At 44.0% G+C, this 20,787-nt stretch overlaps 1 protein-coding gene and 1 long non-coding RNA gene across 5 annotated transcripts in view; one reads left to right on the forward strand and one right to left on the reverse strand.

Moving 5' to 3' along the window:
- Positions 1–2,764: 2,764 nt before the first annotated feature.
- The window catches only part of LOC135401259 (disheveled-associated activator of morphogenesis 1-like), a 63,687-nt gene continuing 45,664 nt past the window's right edge, over positions 2,765–20,787 (forward strand). Inside the window, exon 1 of one of the 3 annotated variants that reach the window (XM_064633542.1) lies at positions 2,765–2,831. Coding sequence is in view for 1 of the 3 variants with exons in the window: in XM_064633540.1 (XP_064489610.1) it covers positions 17,931–18,002 (72 nt within the window). In the remaining 2 variants the exon portion in view is untranslated. Of the gene's footprint in view, positions 2,832–7,841; positions 7,974–17,671; positions 18,003–20,787 lie in introns of those variants that run through there. The other 2 variants (XM_064633543.1, XM_064633540.1) reach the window with 2 other exon arrangements.
- Positions 19,405–20,787, reverse strand: part of LOC135401261 (uncharacterized) — a 52,261-nt gene continuing 50,878 nt past the window's right edge. For both annotated transcript variants that reach the window (XR_010424767.1, XR_010424768.1), the window contains exons 2-3: positions 19,807–19,909; positions 19,405–19,714 (exon numbers count right to left, since the gene is read on the reverse strand). This is a non-coding gene — a long non-coding RNA (uncharacterized LOC135401261). The remainder of the gene's footprint in view (positions 19,715–19,806; positions 19,910–20,787) is intronic.

Here is a 20,787-nt window from a genome sequence, read left to right on the forward strand (position 1 = left end):
AGCATCTTCACGAGAGGTGTTTTGTGGCATGCGGAAAGCGAGCGTCGTATCTACTCTAAAGGAAAGACGAAATGCAAGCAAATGAGGGGTTTATTCATGCATCCTAAAGGAATCTGCGGGAAGTTTTTCAACGGTGTCACTTGTTTTTCACGTCCGTGGTAGTGTGCGAGAATACGCGTTTCTTTTTGATTGGAGAACAGAACGTTGGCGCTACATTGGCAATACATTACGATCATACTCCTAGCACACTAGCGAGGCTCAGTAACAAGTCGCAAGTGCATTCTGGGTAGCTGTTCCATACGAATTCTATACGGTCTACGAAGTAAATAAAGCCACAACGATTAAATATATGCCAATAAACTAGCAGCGTTGCCAAGCGTGCAAAATTGGGGCATCAGGTGACTCGCTTTGCACGAACTTTGGTCAATCGTTTGCTGGGTTACAGCGACTAACTCTTCATTTATTCGAACCAGTTGAACTAGTCAACTCTCTACCTACAAATATGACCTTGTAGGTCATTATTTCATGCAGCCACTCCTATTTTTAGCATGCCTGTTTCGGAAGAACGTGTCAAGGCGCCATTGCCGTACTTCACTTTATTTCATTATTTTCTCTGGATCACGTGGGGTTCTTGCATTATACGAAAGCGAACAATTTATGACTGAGGCTGATGCATAGGAATGTAAAGTTGATGTGCCTAACTAGAAGTTATAAAGCCCACAGGCAAATTAGGCTCGTCCATCATACTTGGCTATTAGGCATTTCACAAATTCTTTGGGCATTTCACAAAAATCTCTGTTTCTCATAGGCACCTTAAGACAGCTTCGTATTGCATATCATGTTTGAAAGGCTGTATTTGTGTTTCCTTTTCATACAGAACGCATTCTACGTATATGGAGTGACAATGTGTGTGTCTGTCCGTCCGTCCGTCCGTCTGTGGTGTTCTCCTGTGAAGTGTGCTTCCACTGCATCGGCGTAAGGTATGGATGGGAAGCAACCGAGCAATATATCTCTGACCGGCTCCCTTAGCGAGCAAACATAAAATTGAATGCGCTGCTGATATTGAGCTCCGAACAGGGGCGGTTCAAGACACTCGGTTTGGGTGGGTGGGGGGGGGGGGGGCGGTTTCTTTGTCGAGGCATGTAGTGGGGAGGGGAGAGAGAGAAATCCAATGTATAAACTGACGTTTTGGGGGGAGCGATCGCCCCCCCCCCCCCCCCCCTTGGATCCGCCACTGGCTCGGAACTGCAATGGGCATGACAGTCAACGACAACGGAATGCATAACAGGTAGAGATGCATATTTCATTAGTCAATCGCAAATGGCTGACCGTCCTCAGAAACAACCGTCGCTTACATCTTTATGACAAGCATAATAATCATATCGATAACGACGACCGATAACTTCGACTTGGGAGCAGGAAAGCAGCAATTCTTCTACCTTTAATGACGGGATTTGGTGAGGTTTTGTGGAAGAAAAATAAGAAGGAAAATGTGGTGCAGAGTGCCGACAACCAAAGTTCTCGTAATCGGAAGAAGAATGAAAAAACTAAAAAAGGCACAGGGCTACCTTGTGCTTGCATTGCCACAGCGGTGGGTAAGAAAGCGCCATTTGCGTTCGAAGAACTGCACTGCGTTAGAGGCATCCTACATTGATTTGTTTAGTTCATTTGCGGCTCAAATTGTATATTTCTGTTAAGTTGAAAGTTCAAAAAAGAAACAGGGACCGGCAGAGATTTCAGGGCGTCTGCAGGAGGTGCGCATAAATCCCTGCATCACGGCTCAGCAGGCCCAGCACCTTCTCTGAGCACCTGCCAGCAGGGGCGCCGGAACAGGGGGAGCGACGGCTCCCCCTCATTTACAGATGAGGTAGCACGGCTCCCCCAGATATGTAAATTATGTTTGTAATTATATTAACATTATCTTCTAACTGACATATTCATACACATTACTTCAGCAATGTTAGTTTAGTTCTGCTGTACAAGCATGCGCATGTCGTAATTTGCCTGGCGCACGTTTTCAATTTGTGTACCACCCCAGTATTGCCTGCATGAGCCCTCAAGGAAAATAAATAATGATGATGATGATGATGATGATGGTAGCATTTTTTTTCGCTCCCCCAATGGAAAAATAGTTCCGACGCCACTGCCTGCCTGCCAGCCGCCACCTACCAACCGAGGTAGCATCCATGCCGGAACAACTGAAAGGAGCTACAAAAGGCGGCGCTGTGTTACAACTGTGTTACACTTTCAAACCGGCTCCTGCGCTTGTTCCGTTCTTTTCCTGCTAACGGCGTCGTGATATCGTAATACACTGTAAAATAATCCGAGACGAGGCAAGCGAGCAACCAACCCAGCTTTTTTTAAAATAAAAAATAAAACTTGTTTCGTTCTGTAACTGTACTTTTGCTCTTTTGCACTTTTCTCTATATCGTGTTGTGCTTTTATACTTCTTTTTCGCAGGCTGCAGCAGAGAAGAGCGTTAATTTTATAAGAATAGCTGAAAGTCAACCAACCTCGAACTACATTAGCGTGTTCCCCGTAGCGTAAGGAGAGGGAATGAGAGAGACAGAGAGAGAGAGAGAAAAAGAAAGCTGAAAAGTATGATGGGAAACGTTTGTTCCCTATACCTTCCCTAGACTCCCTGTTCTGTTCTGCCCATCGATCGAAACTCCCGGGCCTCCCTCTTGCTAGGCCTAATCCGAATCCCCATCCCCATCCAAAGGGACGCGTACACGCAGAGTGGTTGCTATGGTTGCCGACATCTCTGCAGCCATGGAAAAAGTGGTCTGTCACTCTACTCATCTGAGTCCCTGAGACCTGCCAAAATACCGGTAAGGCCTATGGAAACACTACTTTATGCGTTTCAAAATAGTGTTCTTTCCCTCGGAAGTTTTGGCGTTAACAATACCCGGAAAACGTTAGAAATTGAATGCATTTTGTTGTCGACGTTTCGGAAGGAAAAAGAGCCTTGTCGGCCATGTTTGTTTTGGTTTTAACGTGACGTTTTTCTTCGCGCGTGTGGTTAATGTAGTGCCATCGTGTTTTTTAAAAATTAATTTAATTAACACTGCACGGTGCAATGTAAACACAGCGCAACTACATGGACGGTTCGACGACCTCTCCCTACGAGCGCGCCACACACTCTCGGCAGAAATGCAATACATATATGATCTTGTGTGGTTCCTTCTCACATCTATAGAAACATAAATGTGCAGCGATGACGTGTACGATGACTCCTAGCCGCGTAAAAGAGCACGGCATTTGTCTGTGAAGAGACAGAGAGAAAGAGACCGAAAGAAAACACAGGTGGGAGGTGAATGATCGCGCGGAAGGTAGCAGCTGATATTGGCGTACTGACCTCTGAACTTCCGGTCGCACCATCGTGTGTTAAAAAGCAATGGACGCGTAATTCGGTACGGGGGGACTTTGGGGGTATGTGTTCATTATAAGAGAACTCGGAAATGTCTGGTCAAACGCAAGGCAGCCTTACAATCCCATGGGGGAAAATAGGAGACAAGGAAAAGAAAGACGGAAGGAAAGACTCATTCAATTCAGACAAATTCGTCGCTCATTTGGTTAACTTCTGTAGTGACTACTCATATGTTATGTGTTAACTCGGAGGGTTTTGATAGCAAGACAACTGAATAAGGCCCAGCTTGCATCTACAACTGACGTTGCCTCGGCAATGCAATTGCGGCCATCTCGCGGGCTTTTGGTACCGCCCTGATTGCTTAGAACTCACTGCGCTTTGTTTCGCTTACAGAACTGTGAAGTATACACGGTGAAGTATACAAGATGCTATAGTGTAGTTTACTTAAGAAACAATTCTGACTCGTCTGTCACTTATATGTGGATGCTGATGCTGAGCGATGCTGTGGTCTTTCAGCTGTTTGATAGCAGCATGCAGATAGTCACTTGTCTCAATCGAAGCTTTCTTTCTAAACTTGCTCAACATGTACCACGAGGTTACGAACGTCGAATACCACGCAGATCTTGACTGATTTTGAGCCGGCGTGTTTTTCTTTTAAGTTTTAAATATCGCGGGCAAACAATACGAGGTTACGGTGCATGTGCCCTTAAGTCGCATTGCGTAATATTGCAACGTTCCTAAAATCCTCCTAGCTGTGCACATTTTCCCGACGAGGGGTCATTGAGCCTGCAAGGCACAATATCGATTTCCAACCAGGTGCAGTGCTGCGAAGGTCCTTGACGTTTTGCGGCTACCCAGCTTGGTCTCTACAACAGATACATAAATATTTTATCGTGGTAGCGTATTACTTGCATATTGCGCTGTTGGTCTGCAGAGTGACATGCAACGTTGCAGCGAAAAAGTGTGGTTATCGCAAAACTAGAAATCACCTTGCAAGATGGCGTTGCATTTCCTCCTGTGTCTTCCTGTGGAAGGCTTTGCGGTTCTCCCATACCAGGCAGATGTGTACTTACATTGACAGCCACACATTTCTTGTTTCTGTTTATAAAGGGGTTCAACCCAATGTTTATGCAAAGGGGTGGTGGGCAAGTAAATCCCATCACATTCCGATTCCTAAGGCAATATAGTATATATACTTGGTGCATGGGGTTCGGACGACCGCGAATATATGTAGCTGAAATGAAAAATGAAACACAGACTACGATGGTACGGGTACCTTCGTAGTCTGTGTTTCATTTCAGCTATATATATATATAGCTGAAATATATAGAGTCAACCCTCGATTTATGAACACCCTCGGTTCCCCGAAAAATCGTTCATAAATCGAGGGATTCATAAATCGAAAATTTAGTTAACTGAGTACTATCGAGCAAATGCAACAGTATTTCCGAGTTGGGATTGTGTTTATAATGCCATATATTGTGTAATTTTGCTTTTGACCACGCCTTCTGCTGTATCAATCTCACGAAGAACAGACGTTAGCGCATTCACACTCTGTTTATTATGCAATACTAAATTGTTTAATTTTGCTTTGGACCATGCCTTCCGCTGTGTCAATCTTGGAAATAAGAGATGTCACCACATTCGCACTGGACTGGTCTCGGATTTCCTCCGGGATTTTTAACCTCCGGGTGACAGCGACCACCTTATTCATCAACTGATGTCAGGAACACTTGGTCGCACCTTGTGCAACCCCGGAAAACCCGTTTGTTGTTCGGATTTCGAGGGCTTAAGAACCGAGGGTGCAATACCTGGAAAACGTTTTGTCCGTTCAGGCGTCATTCATAAGACCACAGAATTATCCCTTTGAAGGTTTCTGTTGACCTCGGAACGATCCGTTCATAAATTGAGGGCAACAACGCTGGGCAACTCCTAGTTGGTTCCCAGAAATTCCGTTCATTATTCGAATATCGAGGTTCATAAAACGAGGGAAAAATGAATGGGAAAAGTTTGGTTCCCCGTGCTCATGTTCATAAAACGAGGGAATTCATAAATCGAAGGTTCATAAATCGAGGGTTGACTGTATACTCATTGAACGATGCGACAGCACCAGAGGACACGTGTTTCGCCGTGTTTGCGGCTCGTCGGCCCTGGGTAGCTGCGCATCGTTCGGGATTGGCAAACCAGGGGTCGCTATGTGACCCCTGGTTTGCCAATCCCGAACGATGCGCAGCTACCCAGGGCCGACGAGCCGCAAACACGGCGAAACACGTGTCCTCTGGTGCTGTCGCATCGTTCAATGAGTATCTGTTTCTCTACGTGCAGCCATAGAAGCCATTTTAATCTGCAAGTTTGAATTTCAAACACGTCTAGCATCATTTACTTATTTTTTTAATGGCTTTCCCCCATATATATATATATATATATATATATATATATATATATATATATATATATATATACATACAATAAGCAGCCTTTGTAGAACGCAAAATAATCTCGGAGTGACGTGTTGGTACAAATCGTGTGGCGCTACGTTAAATAATTTTCTTCCCCTATCACACGTTAAATTATCCGGGGGGGGGGGGGGTATACTTATTACAACAAAGAAACAAAGGAAGACAGGCCAGGCAAACGGTATGTCGGTTTGCTATTTCGAAAATGGCTGCAAAGCCTTGTGTTTTTGAATTAAATAAATAAATAAATAAAAAATTAAGAAGAAAAGAAGCGAACTAGGAAATCAAGGATAAACACACTAAAGGTGAAAGAAGGATGACATAGATTAAAGATATATGAGATTTGTTTTAAAAAAAAAGATGAGGGTAATGTGTATGAGGGTGAGAGGTGAGGGTGGGTCACTGACGAATGAGATGACAAGACTTGAGTTCACAGGCTGTGCATAAGACCTGTGTCCCTGGGGAACGTAAACACTGCTTTCGTCACGGTCCGCTGTGTGGGATGTCGTACTGGGCCGAGCAGAGTGGCATCGGGCCCTCTGTGTTGTCAATGTCGTTGGGCTAATTGGTTAGGTGTTTTCTTTATCAGGATAATACCGACATCTACTTGAAGCAAGTTCGATTAGAACATTGACCTCAGCCACTACGACTACCTTCTTAAACTAAATAATGGCACGTACGCGTAATGATCCATCATTTGCTTACGATTAAAAAGTTGTAATACAAAGCTTGTTTGCATTTTTTTTTTGAGAGACTCCACAGGCAGCAGTGTGGCAACCCTGAGTTTCTGCGTTCGCTCCTGCTCCATAGTTGAGCGACACACGCATATCGAAATACCCCTCGAACGACAGAGCTCGAGCTGTGTACTAGCGCTCTATGTTCTCATTAACCATGTAATATATCTCTTATCACCTTTGTCCTTCGTCCACTAGGGATTGCTTTAAAAAACGTCTGCAATAGTACGCATGTTTCGAAGTGCTGACGCCTCGCTTTGCCAAAAACTCGTATACGTGGTTTTTAGTTTATCTTTTTTCCTCCTCTCCTTTATTATTCAAGTGACCACACCGTATGTTAGATATATAGATGTCACCTGCTCATTATTTTTGTACCTGGTGAAATGGAGTTCACTGCATGAAAGCTTATACGCTAACTAACAGTGCTTTGAACGTTTTTATCTTTTTACCAAAAACCGAAACTGAGATAATGGGAATGCGACTGCTTGATTCTACATTACTCTTGGACATTTTAGACAAAATCATTTCTAGAAAAAGCACTTTCTTTCCATCCCATACATTCACTCAACCGATTAGAAGGGAGGACTCATTCTAAAAGCGCCTTGTTCCTACAGGCGTGTCTTCCCCACTCTACATTCTGTAATCGTGAGAAGCGTACTTTACAGAACATGCTTCTTTTTCGGCATTGTGCAGGCATTGCCCTCGCAGTCACATTCGATTGAATGGAATTCGACACTGCTGTATTTCAACGGCGAGCCACAAGCATAACGACCAATGGAGCCACGTTCAATGTCGTTAGTATTGCACTTACGAAAGCCCATAGTAGAGAATATTGCAGAACGAATGCAGATAATATTGCTCACTCACGTTTTGGCAATATTCGTTTCCAAGGTTTGAGTTTTATGCCAACATTTCACTTACTCCCCTCATTAACTCAAGATATTACTTTTACGAAGAAAAGTGCTGTCGACATGTTCACCTTCACACGTCGCAGTGCACTGTCAAAATACCAGGAAAAAAAGAAATAAAAAATAGCCTCACACGCTTCTCTATCTGTCGACTGACGCCATATGCTATAAAAGAAGCGCTAAAAAAATTCACGCCGTATACTGATGCAGAGCGGTGTTTCGCAGAAAGAAGTGATTGCTCCATTGTTATGTTTTCTACTAATCTGGTTATCGCCTTTGTGAAGCATGTGAACTGCAGTTGGCAGTCCCAGCATCCAGTATTCCGGTTCAATGTACACATCAAATGAAGGGCCGCATTAAATGAAGCAGAAAGAGGGGAGACGAAGAAGCTAGAAAGTCATTCTTGGGCTGAGACGAAATTCGTGGAAGCTGTTACCATCGCTGGGGCGCCAAACAGTCGCGTGGGACGAAGAATATTTGGATCCTCGCCATCGGTGTCAGTCACGTACGTACATGCGGATTTTGTTTCTACGGACTTTAAAATTCATAGCTCCATACATCGCAAAGTGTTACCAATTCTTGTAAACCCTCACGATGGTATGCAGTCTTTAAAAAAAGGGGGTGTGCTGTAACTTCTTTTTTGGGGAGTACACCCTTGCCACATATGACACTCCCACTGAGAAGTCTCCTCACACTCCCTTCATAGCTGCGAAAGGAGTGAGGAGACTCCTTAACCAGGGTAATGGAAAGTAATTGTACACTCCAAAGGGAGTGAGACATGTGGCAACGGTGTACTCTCCAAAGAGGAGCTACAACACACTTAAGCGTGTGCTCTAATTGTGCTGTGTTGGCAGATATCGAGCATGTGATCATTAATTATGATCTGTATCATAATGCAAGAGCCGCTATACAAGAATGGGTGAACAACATTACTGAGGCGACGTTCACAATGACATCAGTTCTAGATCCCTGGCCAAAATAATGCCACGCAGCACAGTCAATCACTGTGTTCATTCCTGGACTTTCTAAGGAACACTGGTCGCCTCCACAGGCTTTAGTTGAACTCAATTCATATTGTGACTTTGGTGCAACGTGCAATGATATAAACTGGACACGCGGTGACTGTTGGGTTAGTGCTACGGATAAATAAGCAGCGTACGAAACTGCGTGGCGCGACACCAAGGGCTTGTTACATTATTCACCTATCACGCCGTCATTTCATTATCACTTACTGACCAGTCATCCCGGGGGTAGTGAGTCACAAATTAAGTGGCAAATTTCCTCATTCATCGCCACGTCATTTACTTGTCGTTGCTGTTAGCCGTGAATGTACCAGAGCTTACATCAATAGATTAGGTTCATTATACTAGGTAAGTTCGCATGTAACATATTGGGTGGTTAAAAATAACGATACTACTGCTCATAATGTGTAGGAACCAACGCAGACGCACGCGACATGTGAGGCAACATGTCGGCATGGCAGTTGACAGTGACAGCAGACAGACAGACATCCGCGAGAGGACTGACGCACGCGACATTATTTGCAGAGGTGAACAATGTTGTCGTGAACATAACGGCACACTAATTATATGTATTGGCATCATGGTGGAAGACAAGCCATACACTAACACGCACACTAATTAGTAATTACAAATGGTGGAATAATCAACACTTACATTAATTTCGTCTATAGGAAAAAGAAACACCTCATCTCATCGTCATCGCCTATTGTGGCTGTTGTTGTTCTAGAACAAAAAAAAAACTGCACTGAAGTATAAACGTCTTCAAAGGACATTAATAGCCACGCTTCCCAATGTTAGAACATTTCGGACAGTGCAATATGGTTGGTTTAGGGCTACAACTTTATAGTACCTAATCACGGACAAACGTAAATCAAGCATAGTATATATGCGAAATCACGAGAACAAGAGCGAACGTAGCATGCAGCTGACGGCATGAACTTCATTTTCGCTTTCGAACAACAACACGAACCCTTGGTAGGGGACGAGGTATCGGGTGCTACTGTCTGTATTCAAAAAGATAAAACAAACGTACAAATAGTTCACCAGAGGACGTACGTGGTGTGGAACAACAAAGGTTATACGGAACAGACCTACACATGAGACAAAAGTTGACATATTATCAGACGGATTCCATCAAATGGAACATAGGCCTGGCATCCTGAACGCTGTAACAACCACTCGGTATTTATGCGACGCGATAAAATTATGGATTATCTCCGCTTCATATGACGCACAGGATATGTCATTGCGCCGAAATAGGGCAGTGGTTACTTTGCATAAGGCTGCGGATGTGATGGTCACCGTATGTGCACCGTGTAGCAAGCTGCATGGGTGTGCATCATATGTAAATTTGTTCTCTGTCGTGACCAGGTTAGGAGGAGGGAGGTCCGGAATGGGCAGTAGCGCATATGGCCACCAGGGGTGACGGGTCTTCGTGACTGGGACGCGACGCTAGACACACTCCTTGCGCCTTGAACCATGCCAGATGTGCACGGGCGCACCGAATGATCTTTCGTCGTGCAACATAAAACTGCAGTCTGCGGCCCCCACGAGTCGTTCTGGAAACTTTCACTGCTAGAGCTGTACATTATGCGAAAACAATGTAAAAACCTTAGATTTTGTTTAGTTTGTATTTCTTTAGTTCTGCTGGTGGCTGTTACAAACACATTTTTAAACAACTGCGCAAGCAACTTGGAGATCCGCTGCAATGAATGGGAAAGGGTAGCAATATTTTCAAAGTTAAAAGCAGCATGGATTATGCGGTATAGGTAGTGGAATTTGTTTAATCAGTGAACGGTTGATTTGGTGTAACGAAAAATAAAATGGAGGATGTGTCGCTCATGAACGGTTTTCCTAAAGACTCCAAAGATGATGCTTGCTTACTCGCTCAAAACAAAAAGAAGAAGAAGAAAAAAAAAACTTCAAATGGGATCTTCCTCCATTGAAGTTGTCAAGCATTCCACAGGGCAAGAGAAGTGCTATTCAGCATGATACAATTAAATGTAAGAGTGCACGAATGCTATGTGTTACATCTACAAGCAATCATCCTGCGGAATATTTTTTTGAAATGAAATGAAAGATGACAGTTGACAGGCATATTTATACTTTACATACTGACGCTTTGCTAAATGTGCCAGCTGATCAGAAGTATTACACGAATGAGGCATGAAGTTCTTGTGAAGTTCTTCGGAAAAGGTCGATCCTATAGGAATGAAAAGGTTTTATCGGCGTTTCTCCAAATACACAGCGCTGTTTGCTGTTAGGGGGCCCTAAGGAACACAAACCTCGAAGCACAACCCTATAACGCCCAAATAGCCTCCCGAAAACACACATCGCCCTCTAAACCGGAACACCCTAAAAGCAACTCACCCTTGACGCTTCCTTCCAGCGGAAAAATAAATACATAAATAAATATAAAACTGATCTAATACGTTAAGCCACGACTCAACGGCGACAGGTGACGCGTAACGATCGCATAAGGACCAACATCCTGACACGGATGCCGGTGTTGACGACTTGCCCTTGGGTCCTGCAGCGCATAAATCTTGCTGCTCTGTTTTTTTTTTTTTCTTCTCCTCCTCCGACCACCCCGTGGTTATGTAACTTTATAAGTGGGACACGCTTGATCCTGACACACTTCGGAAAAGGTCGGCTTGGCAGAAGCGACGTGCCTAGAAAGCAGTTTTTTTGTTGCTCCGTTGCCCCATCAGGTTTACCAGACACGCGCTTCCAACAGATTGAGCGGTAATTTCGAAAAAGGAAACGGTCGTCTTCACTGGAGAAAGCCCTAGAGGCCCATTTTGGCAGCGGTAACTTTTAACGGACAAACCGGCATCCGAATATAGGGGGGAGAACTCGTTCTGTTTTCGTTAGCATATATGCAGTTGGCCGTAATGATGCGGTCCGCCAAGAAAATCAGGTGCAGCAGCCAACTACCGTTATTTCCCGTTGGCAGAACGGCGTTACTTTTTTTTTCGGCTGGTACTGATGATGCGAGCCGGTTTTTACGGGGTGACTTTCTCGGCCGGCGTGTTTCGATACCAGGAGGAAAAAGGTTGTTGCGTGATACCTCTTGGAATGTTAGCACCCATTGGAATACAGCGCGAAGAACACACACACTGTTAGCACACTTGAGATTCGCCTCATCATCAAAATAAAGTTGTTTCTGTTTTTTATATTCGTTGAGAAAAATGTGAACGAAAAAAGCAGTTCTATGTGAGGGAATTGTCAATGAATAGAAAATCTATAATGCAAGTCCACTCCATGCCAGCGTGCATTGCCATCGCCTGAAATAACTATAGGAAAAATATGTAGAAATGACGTAATAATATTTGTTATAGATAATATAGACGTCTGTCCAGTTGTCGCTAGTTAGAGTTTAGGTTGCTTTCGTCATGAAATCGTGAAGAGGTGAAACAAACCGGATCATTTACAACTTTTTCCTGTAAAAAGAAGAAAAACGAGCTAATTTACGAACAATCTTGAATGCAATCTTATATTCTTCTCAAGCTTTTCGTCGAAAGGACATAGACATAGGACTTTTCGTAGGACTTCGATCCTTATTGTAAAGGGGCTCATTATTTCATTCCCAGCATCACCACCAGCAATGGGGTAGAGTATCTCCCCTGGCGATGAAACTCCCCATTCATCATCTCGCAATAAAGTTGTTGTTGTTGTTGCATTACAAAAATCTCCAATCTCAAATTGATGAGCATCGCTTGCCGTTCATTGTTGTCCGCTACTCTAGCGACCTTTCCGTAAATCTGACAACAGCGATCTGAACTCTCGGTTCGCATGTACTTTGTTTGATGTTTGGTGGTGGTATTTTAGTTAGGAACCATAGTGTGGTGAAGTGTGCGGCCATTAGAGCTCAAGAACAGTGCACAATGCTAAAAGATCTTAGTGTCACTGCTTGACTTGTAATGCGTGTGACGTGGGTGCACTGACAGTGAACATCTATGATGATGATGATTATGATTATGATGACGATGATGACGAACAGAAGAAATGAACGTCAAATTGCGGCCTGTTGTATGCCCAAGTAGAACACCAATGCCACCAGGTAAAAGCCTATGTTCCCTCCCTCCCTTTCTTTTTTTTTCAATAAACATATTCCCCCCTCCCCTATGTTCCAAATAAAACTCTTGTGATGAAACTCCCCAATCATCATTATCAAATGAAGTTGTTGTTGTTGTTGCCAAATCAGTGGGGGTGGGGGGGTACACTTTTATTAAAGGGAAAGGTCTGCCAAATCAGTGCTCAAGCAATGAGATAATTCTTTTTTAACAGGGCACGAACAGATTGCTCGAGTCTCACCTCTGTAAAGTCTGTCAAAACTTTTCCTACAGGTTCTGTAATTAATGAGAGAAAAAGCATACAAGAACAACACACATATGTTAAGGAGGACAGTGAGCGCCATTAGGGTCGAAGGGCGTTCCTGCAGCAATTTTAAATCTGGAAGCACTGATCCCCGGACAACATAATCGCTCTCCGCTGTTTCTCAGCATGTAATATCAGGTGCAAAAAAAAAAAAAAAAGAACAGTGTCCTTTCTAAACGATCTTGATGTCATACGTTTACACGGCAGCAAGTTACATACTGCTCTGAGATATGTGATCATCACGTATAATTGATCCAGCCTCACGATGCTATACCTATACGGCGCGTAACCTTCCATTACAAATCACGACCCAATCAATGCTGCATTTAAGAGCGCTGACGCTCAGGATTCTCAAAAAACTCGCGTCCTCCTGGACGCTGAAACTCCCCTCCAGTGTCACCAGAGGTGCCAGGCCTCAAGTCAAAGAAGGATACTCCAGGGCCTGTTGTAATACAGCTCGCACGGGATGTGGTTGCTCAGTACTCCGAACTCCAGCAGATATTTACAGATGCGTCCACATTGCAAGAGTCGTCGACACGCGCGTTCGTCATTCCGTCATCGGGAGAGCACCGTGCGATCCGTCTGTCTCACCGGACGTCCTCAACTGCGGCAGAACTCTACGCCATCGAGGCAGCTCTCCTACACATAGCGTCAAAAGAAACCCCGACTTCATGGGTTATTTTCTCTGATTCAAAATCTGGCCTCAAAGCAATGCAAGGTTCGACGACATCCTCACTTGCGCCGGTCATCTACAGTGTTATCGCAGCATACAAGGGTCACAACATCATCATCCAGTGGATCCCAGGGCACTGCGGTATCAGTGGAAATGAGGAGGCGGACCCGGCTGCTCGAATTGCTCACCATAAAAGAACTACTCACAAAATCTACTTCACGCAATCCGATGCGAAGTACTTGCTGGTCTCCTTACGTGATCGCCTCTCTAAAACCATGTGAACCGGCGACGTCATGAATCACTCGTTCCTCGCGCGAATCGACCCCAACAGCACCTACTGCCTCCCATCGAAGATGCCAAAGCAGTTAGAGTTCGTCATCCATCGCCTGCGACTCAACGTCCCGGTCGGAGCAGCATTCCTTCATAAAATAGGTGTCGTTGGATCGCCGAACTGTTCAACTTGCGGAACTGTGGAGAACACGGAGCACGTGCTGGTCACCTGCCGACGCTTCGACTCTAGTCGGCGAATACTGAAGAACGCTCTCGCGAAACTTGACAACCCACCATTTAGTGTTGAGAAGGTACTGGGGAGCTTGCCAAGGCAGCACCAGCAACAGGCGCTGTGTGCACTCACGACCTACCTCAAGGACATACGTGCTGACATAATCTTTTAATTCATTCAGTGCTTCCACACGTCAAGCGTCCTGGAACAGCTGGTCGCACCAGTGCGACATACATTTCCATTTTTTTTCTATTCTATTTCTATTCTATTTCTATTCTATTCCATTCCATTCCATTCTATTCTATTCTAAAACTCGTGTCGTACCTTTCGAACAAAAACAAACAGGAGATCTCCTATATCCCACGTATTTCCTCAAAAAGTGGTTTAGTTTTTTTCTCTTTCAAACTTGACAAGGGAAAGCTTTTACGTCACTTTCTTCAAACTAGCTCAGAGGGAACAAGCCACAGGGCAGGCGTTCTGCCAGGATAAAAAGACCTCAAGAATGAAATGATTGGCGTGCGACCTCTACTGCCCTGTGACACGTGCTTTCTGCTCATCCACGGCCTCATCTTCGGCCTTATAGAGCACCAATAAGGAAGACAGGTAGAGAGCTATGCGAGGAAGCTTTTATTTTCGCGACTTCATAAAGAAGTAGCACATCGTTTCAGTTTTTGACCTCGAAATTAAGTGCGAAAAGAACGAAAGTATACCGTCGTTTTCGACACCATTCCGTTCGATACAGGTTACGTATAGTCGAATTAATTACGTTCAGCCACCATTTCAGACTAGTGTCAGTAGCGTACGTTAGCTAATTTTGTTTAAAAAGTTTTATTCGAATCTTCTAAACGTGTGTATTGACATCAAGTATACTTGATCAAGTATACCTGATGCCATTACACATGTATAGAAGGAGATTCCCTATAGGGAATCGCCTACATTTTTGAGAACATACCGGAGAACATACCGGAGAACATACTGGAGAGCACGTTGGTTTACTGGTTTGTTGTTGTTGAAAAGGATGCAAAGCGGTATGAACATTCGGTGGTAGCTTGCTTTCGGGCTTGATATGTAATTATATTGTTGTTATGGGAAAATATATTATGTACGTCATACACAACATGCACTCAACACAAACTAAACCGATGGCAACAGGAAACTACTCGAATGACTATATATATATACAACACGCGAAAAAACACAGGCACTATCCAGGATAAACTATGTACACTATATACATATAAAATTCATTGGTCATACAGTTTAGAGGCTATACCGTATGTATACGTATATATGAAAGTATGAATGAATTATATATTACCAGTATTAATGATTTGCGATTGGTGTAGCACTTTCTTTGGTTTTCATTGTCGTTCTCGGTTTATATATGCTATTTCTTCACGCGCCTTTCACTTGGTCACGTGATTTATAAAATATATAAACAACAACAGTGTACAATGCTCTATTCTGTGTATTCTATTGTAAGTACAGCAAAAGGGCGCAATAATTGCTAGTTTTCGCCCGACAATGCCGTCCATTCTTTTTACATGCTGCGAATTGAGGATCACATAAAATAGAAAGCCAAGGTTGAAACTTTACGGCACGGACTTCAGCACCTTTGACAGAACAAACATTCTTAACGTTAGCGTTTCTTTTTTTTTTTTTACATGGTTGGTGAAAGGAGCCGAGAAATGAAAACTAGGAAGGAGAAATAAAAACTAACAATAACATTCGATGCATACCACACAACGCGGAGAAGGACAACAATTTGATAGCCCCCGCAGCTGAGCGACACGATGCAGGGCCTCGGTCGTTGACTCGACCACTGTGACATACGAGTATCGCTACTATATTACTACGCCTGTGCAGGCGTGCGCTCTTTCCGCTCTCCGTGCCGCGAGCGCGAGTGCTATCCGTTCCGTTGGGAAACCTGACGCCACCAAAACATCAGACTCCACTTAGCGGCGCAGCACCCTTGTGAAAGGAGTGGAACAAAATGGGCATGAGGTAATTGAAATCTTTCGAAGAGGGGACGGGGGGCCCGACTTCTGAGGAAGGAATTGTCGAAGTGCTATTGTTACCCAACAGGCTCAAACTGCAACACAAAATCTGCCCACAAATTACTTTCGTGCGGCATTCTTTCTTTTGTGAGTGGTGGGATGGGTACACTGAGGCAATCCCCCTCCTTTCTCCTTCTTTAATTGAAAATTTCGCAAGTGATTTCGCACGTTCCTCTGACGCGTATTCACGCATTCACACAACACGAGGATGAGCGCACTGCAAAAAACTTCTCTCCCGTTTGCAGGTTCACGCAAAGGGCACAAGATGATTTTACATTCCTTTCAGAATATGTCCTATGGTCCTCCACTCCCGCATGTCAAACACGCAAGAGTATCATCATCCTTTATCTGCTTCGTTTATTGCTCCTGTATAGTGGAAGTTTATCACAAATATAGGTGCTAATGCTGCTGCTCATGCGAAGCAAAATTGTCCTACACAAGCTGTGGTTATATTCAACGTTTCGTAACGTTGAAACCAATATCTTCTGTTTCGTAGAGCTACAGGCATAACAATTATTGCATTCTTTGTTTTGTTTTGTTCCTGCTTTGCACTAGTCTTGCTTGATGGCTAAGATGCATGTGACACTGAAAATGAAATGTATTCTGAAATTCCTGAGCAGCATACGGGCAATTTCAAGCATTTTGGATTTCATTGCATTTCATGTGCCTTACGATCCAAGAAATTATGACACTTAATAACTATCGACCGACCGCAGGACTCCTTTCAGATCCGCGTACTCATCATCATCATCATCGGTAGGGCTTCCACTAGCGATTGGGAAGCCCAACAAGGTCAGTTCGACGCAAAATTTATTACTTTGACTCATTTGTTGATTGGAGTGAAAGAAATAAAAGAGGTGGATTCAAATTTCATTGTAAAGTGCCTTGCTCGTGTTGTTACATAATTACTGGTGATGGTGATATGATAAAGAAGAAAAGTGGGGATTCGAGTCGCGACGAAGTCGAACTGGCTAAGGCTAACCCAGGACGCTTACACACCAACCAACAAATACCAACAGAAAATACCAACAGATGAACGAGTTCAACATGTAGTTCATGATCATTGGTATCGCATTACATCGCATACGGAGATGGGCATTTCTGAGAATAGTCAATAAATAAATCTCACATATGCGTTGCTCAGCAAAGATGCGCGACGCACGACATCATTTCCCACATACGCGGCTCATCAGAACACAACCAGCCACACTAATCCCCCATCACTTCATTTCCCCCGGCATCATTTCCGCGCGAAACCTCCTAACATCCAAAGTGCATGTGCAGATAAAGGTGGTGAAGGGGAAGAAAACCACCGTTTCCTGCGACCCCCAGTTTTACGCCCGCACCCTAACGGATTGGGGCACGCCTCTTGGGGTTCGGCTGCCCCGCATGGCCCCCTCAGATATAAACAAACCCAGCCAGCCACGCGGCTCGCGGAGATGGTCGTACTCTCGCTCTGCTTTCAGTCTCTCTTCCCTTTGATTCATCTTTCAGCCGGTAGGGCGAGTCCATCCACCGCGTAGCGTAGGGGGAAGGGCAGCGCGCGCCGCAAAAGCAGACGAAAAACAGAGCGGCCGCTAGCAGACGACATTTGGAGCTCCATTTGTGAAGACACGCGGCTGCTGTTTACGAACCAAGACATCAACACAAAATCTGGAGAGGGACTAACATATTTTTGTGCCTGGAGAAAGACCCGCATCCGTGCAGTTCTCGGATGCTACGCATTTTGTTGAGTCTTGAAGTGGTGGATACAGCTTACGATACAGTGGGACGAAGCGTGGAGAGCAAGCGTGTGTGAAATGTGACTTGAGCGGCCAGGTTTTACACGATGGATACGACGGTTACTACGAATAACACTACCATCCCGGTGGCGCCAGCGACTAAAAATTCGGCGGTCAAGGTGAGAAACCTTACAAAACGATATTCTGTGCGCGAGTGTGTCGCATCAGTGCTTTCCAGTCGCGCTTTTAATTGTTCCGTGGTATAATTACTCCATGCTCAAAGAAGCATTATCACATCAGTGTAATTTTGCGATGAGCAACGTTCACTTACTGTTATAATTTTACGACAGGAAATTCCAGTGCACACCCAAGAAATATTTAACAGAAAAAATTAACAAAAAAATCAGGTAATTATTGCAACAACGCAAAGTACGAACAATAATGAAGTACATTTCCTTCATGTTGTAATCAGCGTCACCAGTTCAACAACAACAACTTTATTGTCTGATGATGATTGGGGAGGTCACTAGTTAATTATTTATTGAGTGTATTCTTTGCCTGTCTCATCGGCGAAGGCGCGTTTGTTCTGAGCTATAGTTTTAGTCCATTCCATTACGTTCCTGACAAAACGAAACAAATTAGATGACTGACAATAAGAAATAAAGAAAAAAAACAACTTTATTTCGCATCATGATAATTGGAGTGTTAGAGTGAGGACCGAAGGCCGACGATATCCAAAAAGTTTAGAAATGCTTTTAGTGCAGAGCGTTGATTGGTGGGCTGGAAATAAACATGTTCTTCGTACGTTTATCCCTCATTGCAGTATCCTGTATTGCGTGCCATATTTCACATTCACAAGCATTTTTCTTTGTCTCACACATAAAACTATTACAAGGCAGCAGCGTGAGAGGACATATATATCGCAGGAATATTCTTTGCTGTCAACGATGCACACGGCATACTTTCTATCATATACGCTCACGCAGGAAATATACCGCAAGCGATACGGTTAACACGCTACAGATGGGAGAGCAGCGATGGCCCTAGGGTTAATTACTCATCAAACGAGGACCACGCCTTTCCAATGACTCTCCTACAGTGACGCAAAGCGAGCTTGCGCAGCGCAGACACAATGACCGCTCTCCGACAGGGCGCATGGCGTGCCTCTCATCAAAGCGCTCCAGATGTTGCGTTGTGTGTGAGGCACAGACGATACACATGCGCTGTTCAGACAATTGCTTCCTGGTATTACCCTGTACAGCTATCCAAATGGCATTGAAAAAAGTCTACTGAAGTGAATTAGAACTATTGAATTGAATAATAATTATATGGAGATTGTGGTTCTACAAGCGTGGAGCCAGTAACTTCAGCTCAAGCTCAAGTTAAATGGTCAAAGCTCAATGTCAGGATTGGTGAGGTTAATGATGACGTGATGGCAACGTGAAGCATGCCAGTAAAAAATGATTATGAAATGATTTAAGTTGTGCATTTGCGTGCAATATCTCTATAGGTCGCTGCTAGGATCCATTGTTTTGTGCTGGACACCATGCGTCGAAACTATTTGCGCGTTTCGATGTCTCGTGAACATTTTACCTGCGCGTCTGCTGTTTTTATTTGATATATATATATATAATCAGCTATTACAGACCAACTACGCTGGATTCCTACAACAATGCATGTAGATCGCTTTAACGCCATGCGGGCACGTAACTGTAGTAATATCAGACGTTGATCTAGTCACAATCGTTGCTGGCTCGCATTTTTCATTGTTGGCAGTGTACCCAGATGAGCCGAGATCCAGATGCTGCTCGTTAAAAGTGAGTTGCTAGCCTGACATTGAACACGCCATGACCTTCATTTCAGTAGTTTGGCAGTGCCTGTGATCCTGTATCTATAAAACGAAGAGACACGAATTAAACACAATAATGACCGGTTACGAAAGATGGGCGTGCAGCGTATTTCTGTTCCAAACCACTCGCTTACACAGTATCCACTGTTATACAGTCCTTGGATCCTTGGATGATGGTAGGAGAAAACAATATGGAGATGTGAGCCTGCTCTCCGCGGGACAAGCTATACTCCAGATCTAGTAAAGAAAAAAGGGAAAAAGGACATCGCTGCCAGGTACACATGTTGACTGTGAAACATGTGATACAAAGTAGAATAAAGTCACCATAAGGAAAGGGGAGAGGGCTCTCAACGCTGCTCTTCTTTTTCTTTTCTCTACTGCAAGGCAGTTCCAGCAATGACATTGAGACGCAACAGTATATTCTACACGGCATGGATACTCTCCTCTATTTCATAAAAGAACTTCATATATTTCTTATCTATGAGCCCTGCTTTTTGTCGTTGCCGACTCCTAGGCAACAGCCTGCAATATGCGAGCGACAGGCCTGATAAGGATGGTTATGACAAAAATGCAGTCGGAAGCCTACTATAAGGAAAGGAAAAACAAAAAGCTTACAAAAGGGGACAAAAAGGAATCAGAAATCGCAGGAGGTCAGAAGCCAAAAATAACCCCTCAAAATAAGCAATCTAAAAACTATACGTGGAAGCGAATGGGAGAAAATGCTTCAGACACGCTGTCATCGCTATGAAATGATTTGAGTCAAAAATGTTTGTCAATAGTAGAACGGGAAACCGAAGTGGAAACTTTTGTCCTGGTATGATTTCCTGAGAATGGGCTAACGTAGTTAAACGGTACAACACAGACACACAAAGTCACACCACTTCGCCCTCACGCTTACCTTACTCTTCACTCTTCCATTTAGAACCACCTCTCTCTTAATCATGGTCGCGAACATCATTACGAAGCAATAGAAGCGGCAGTAAGAAGTCGGCGTATGTGTCACGCTGTCTAACTCCGTTATTTTTCACACTCAAGGAAGCGACAACTGGACGTATAGTTCACGCCAGCTGACTTTCTCTGATCCGCTTATTTATGAAACATTTTTCTTTCCTGCG

Source organism: Ornithodoros turicata, chromosome 7 (genome assembly GCF_037126465.1).
Source record: "Ornithodoros turicata isolate Travis chromosome 7, ASM3712646v1, whole genome shotgun sequence".
NCBI lineage: Eukaryota > Metazoa > Arthropoda > Arachnida > Ixodida > Argasidae > Ornithodoros > Ornithodoros turicata.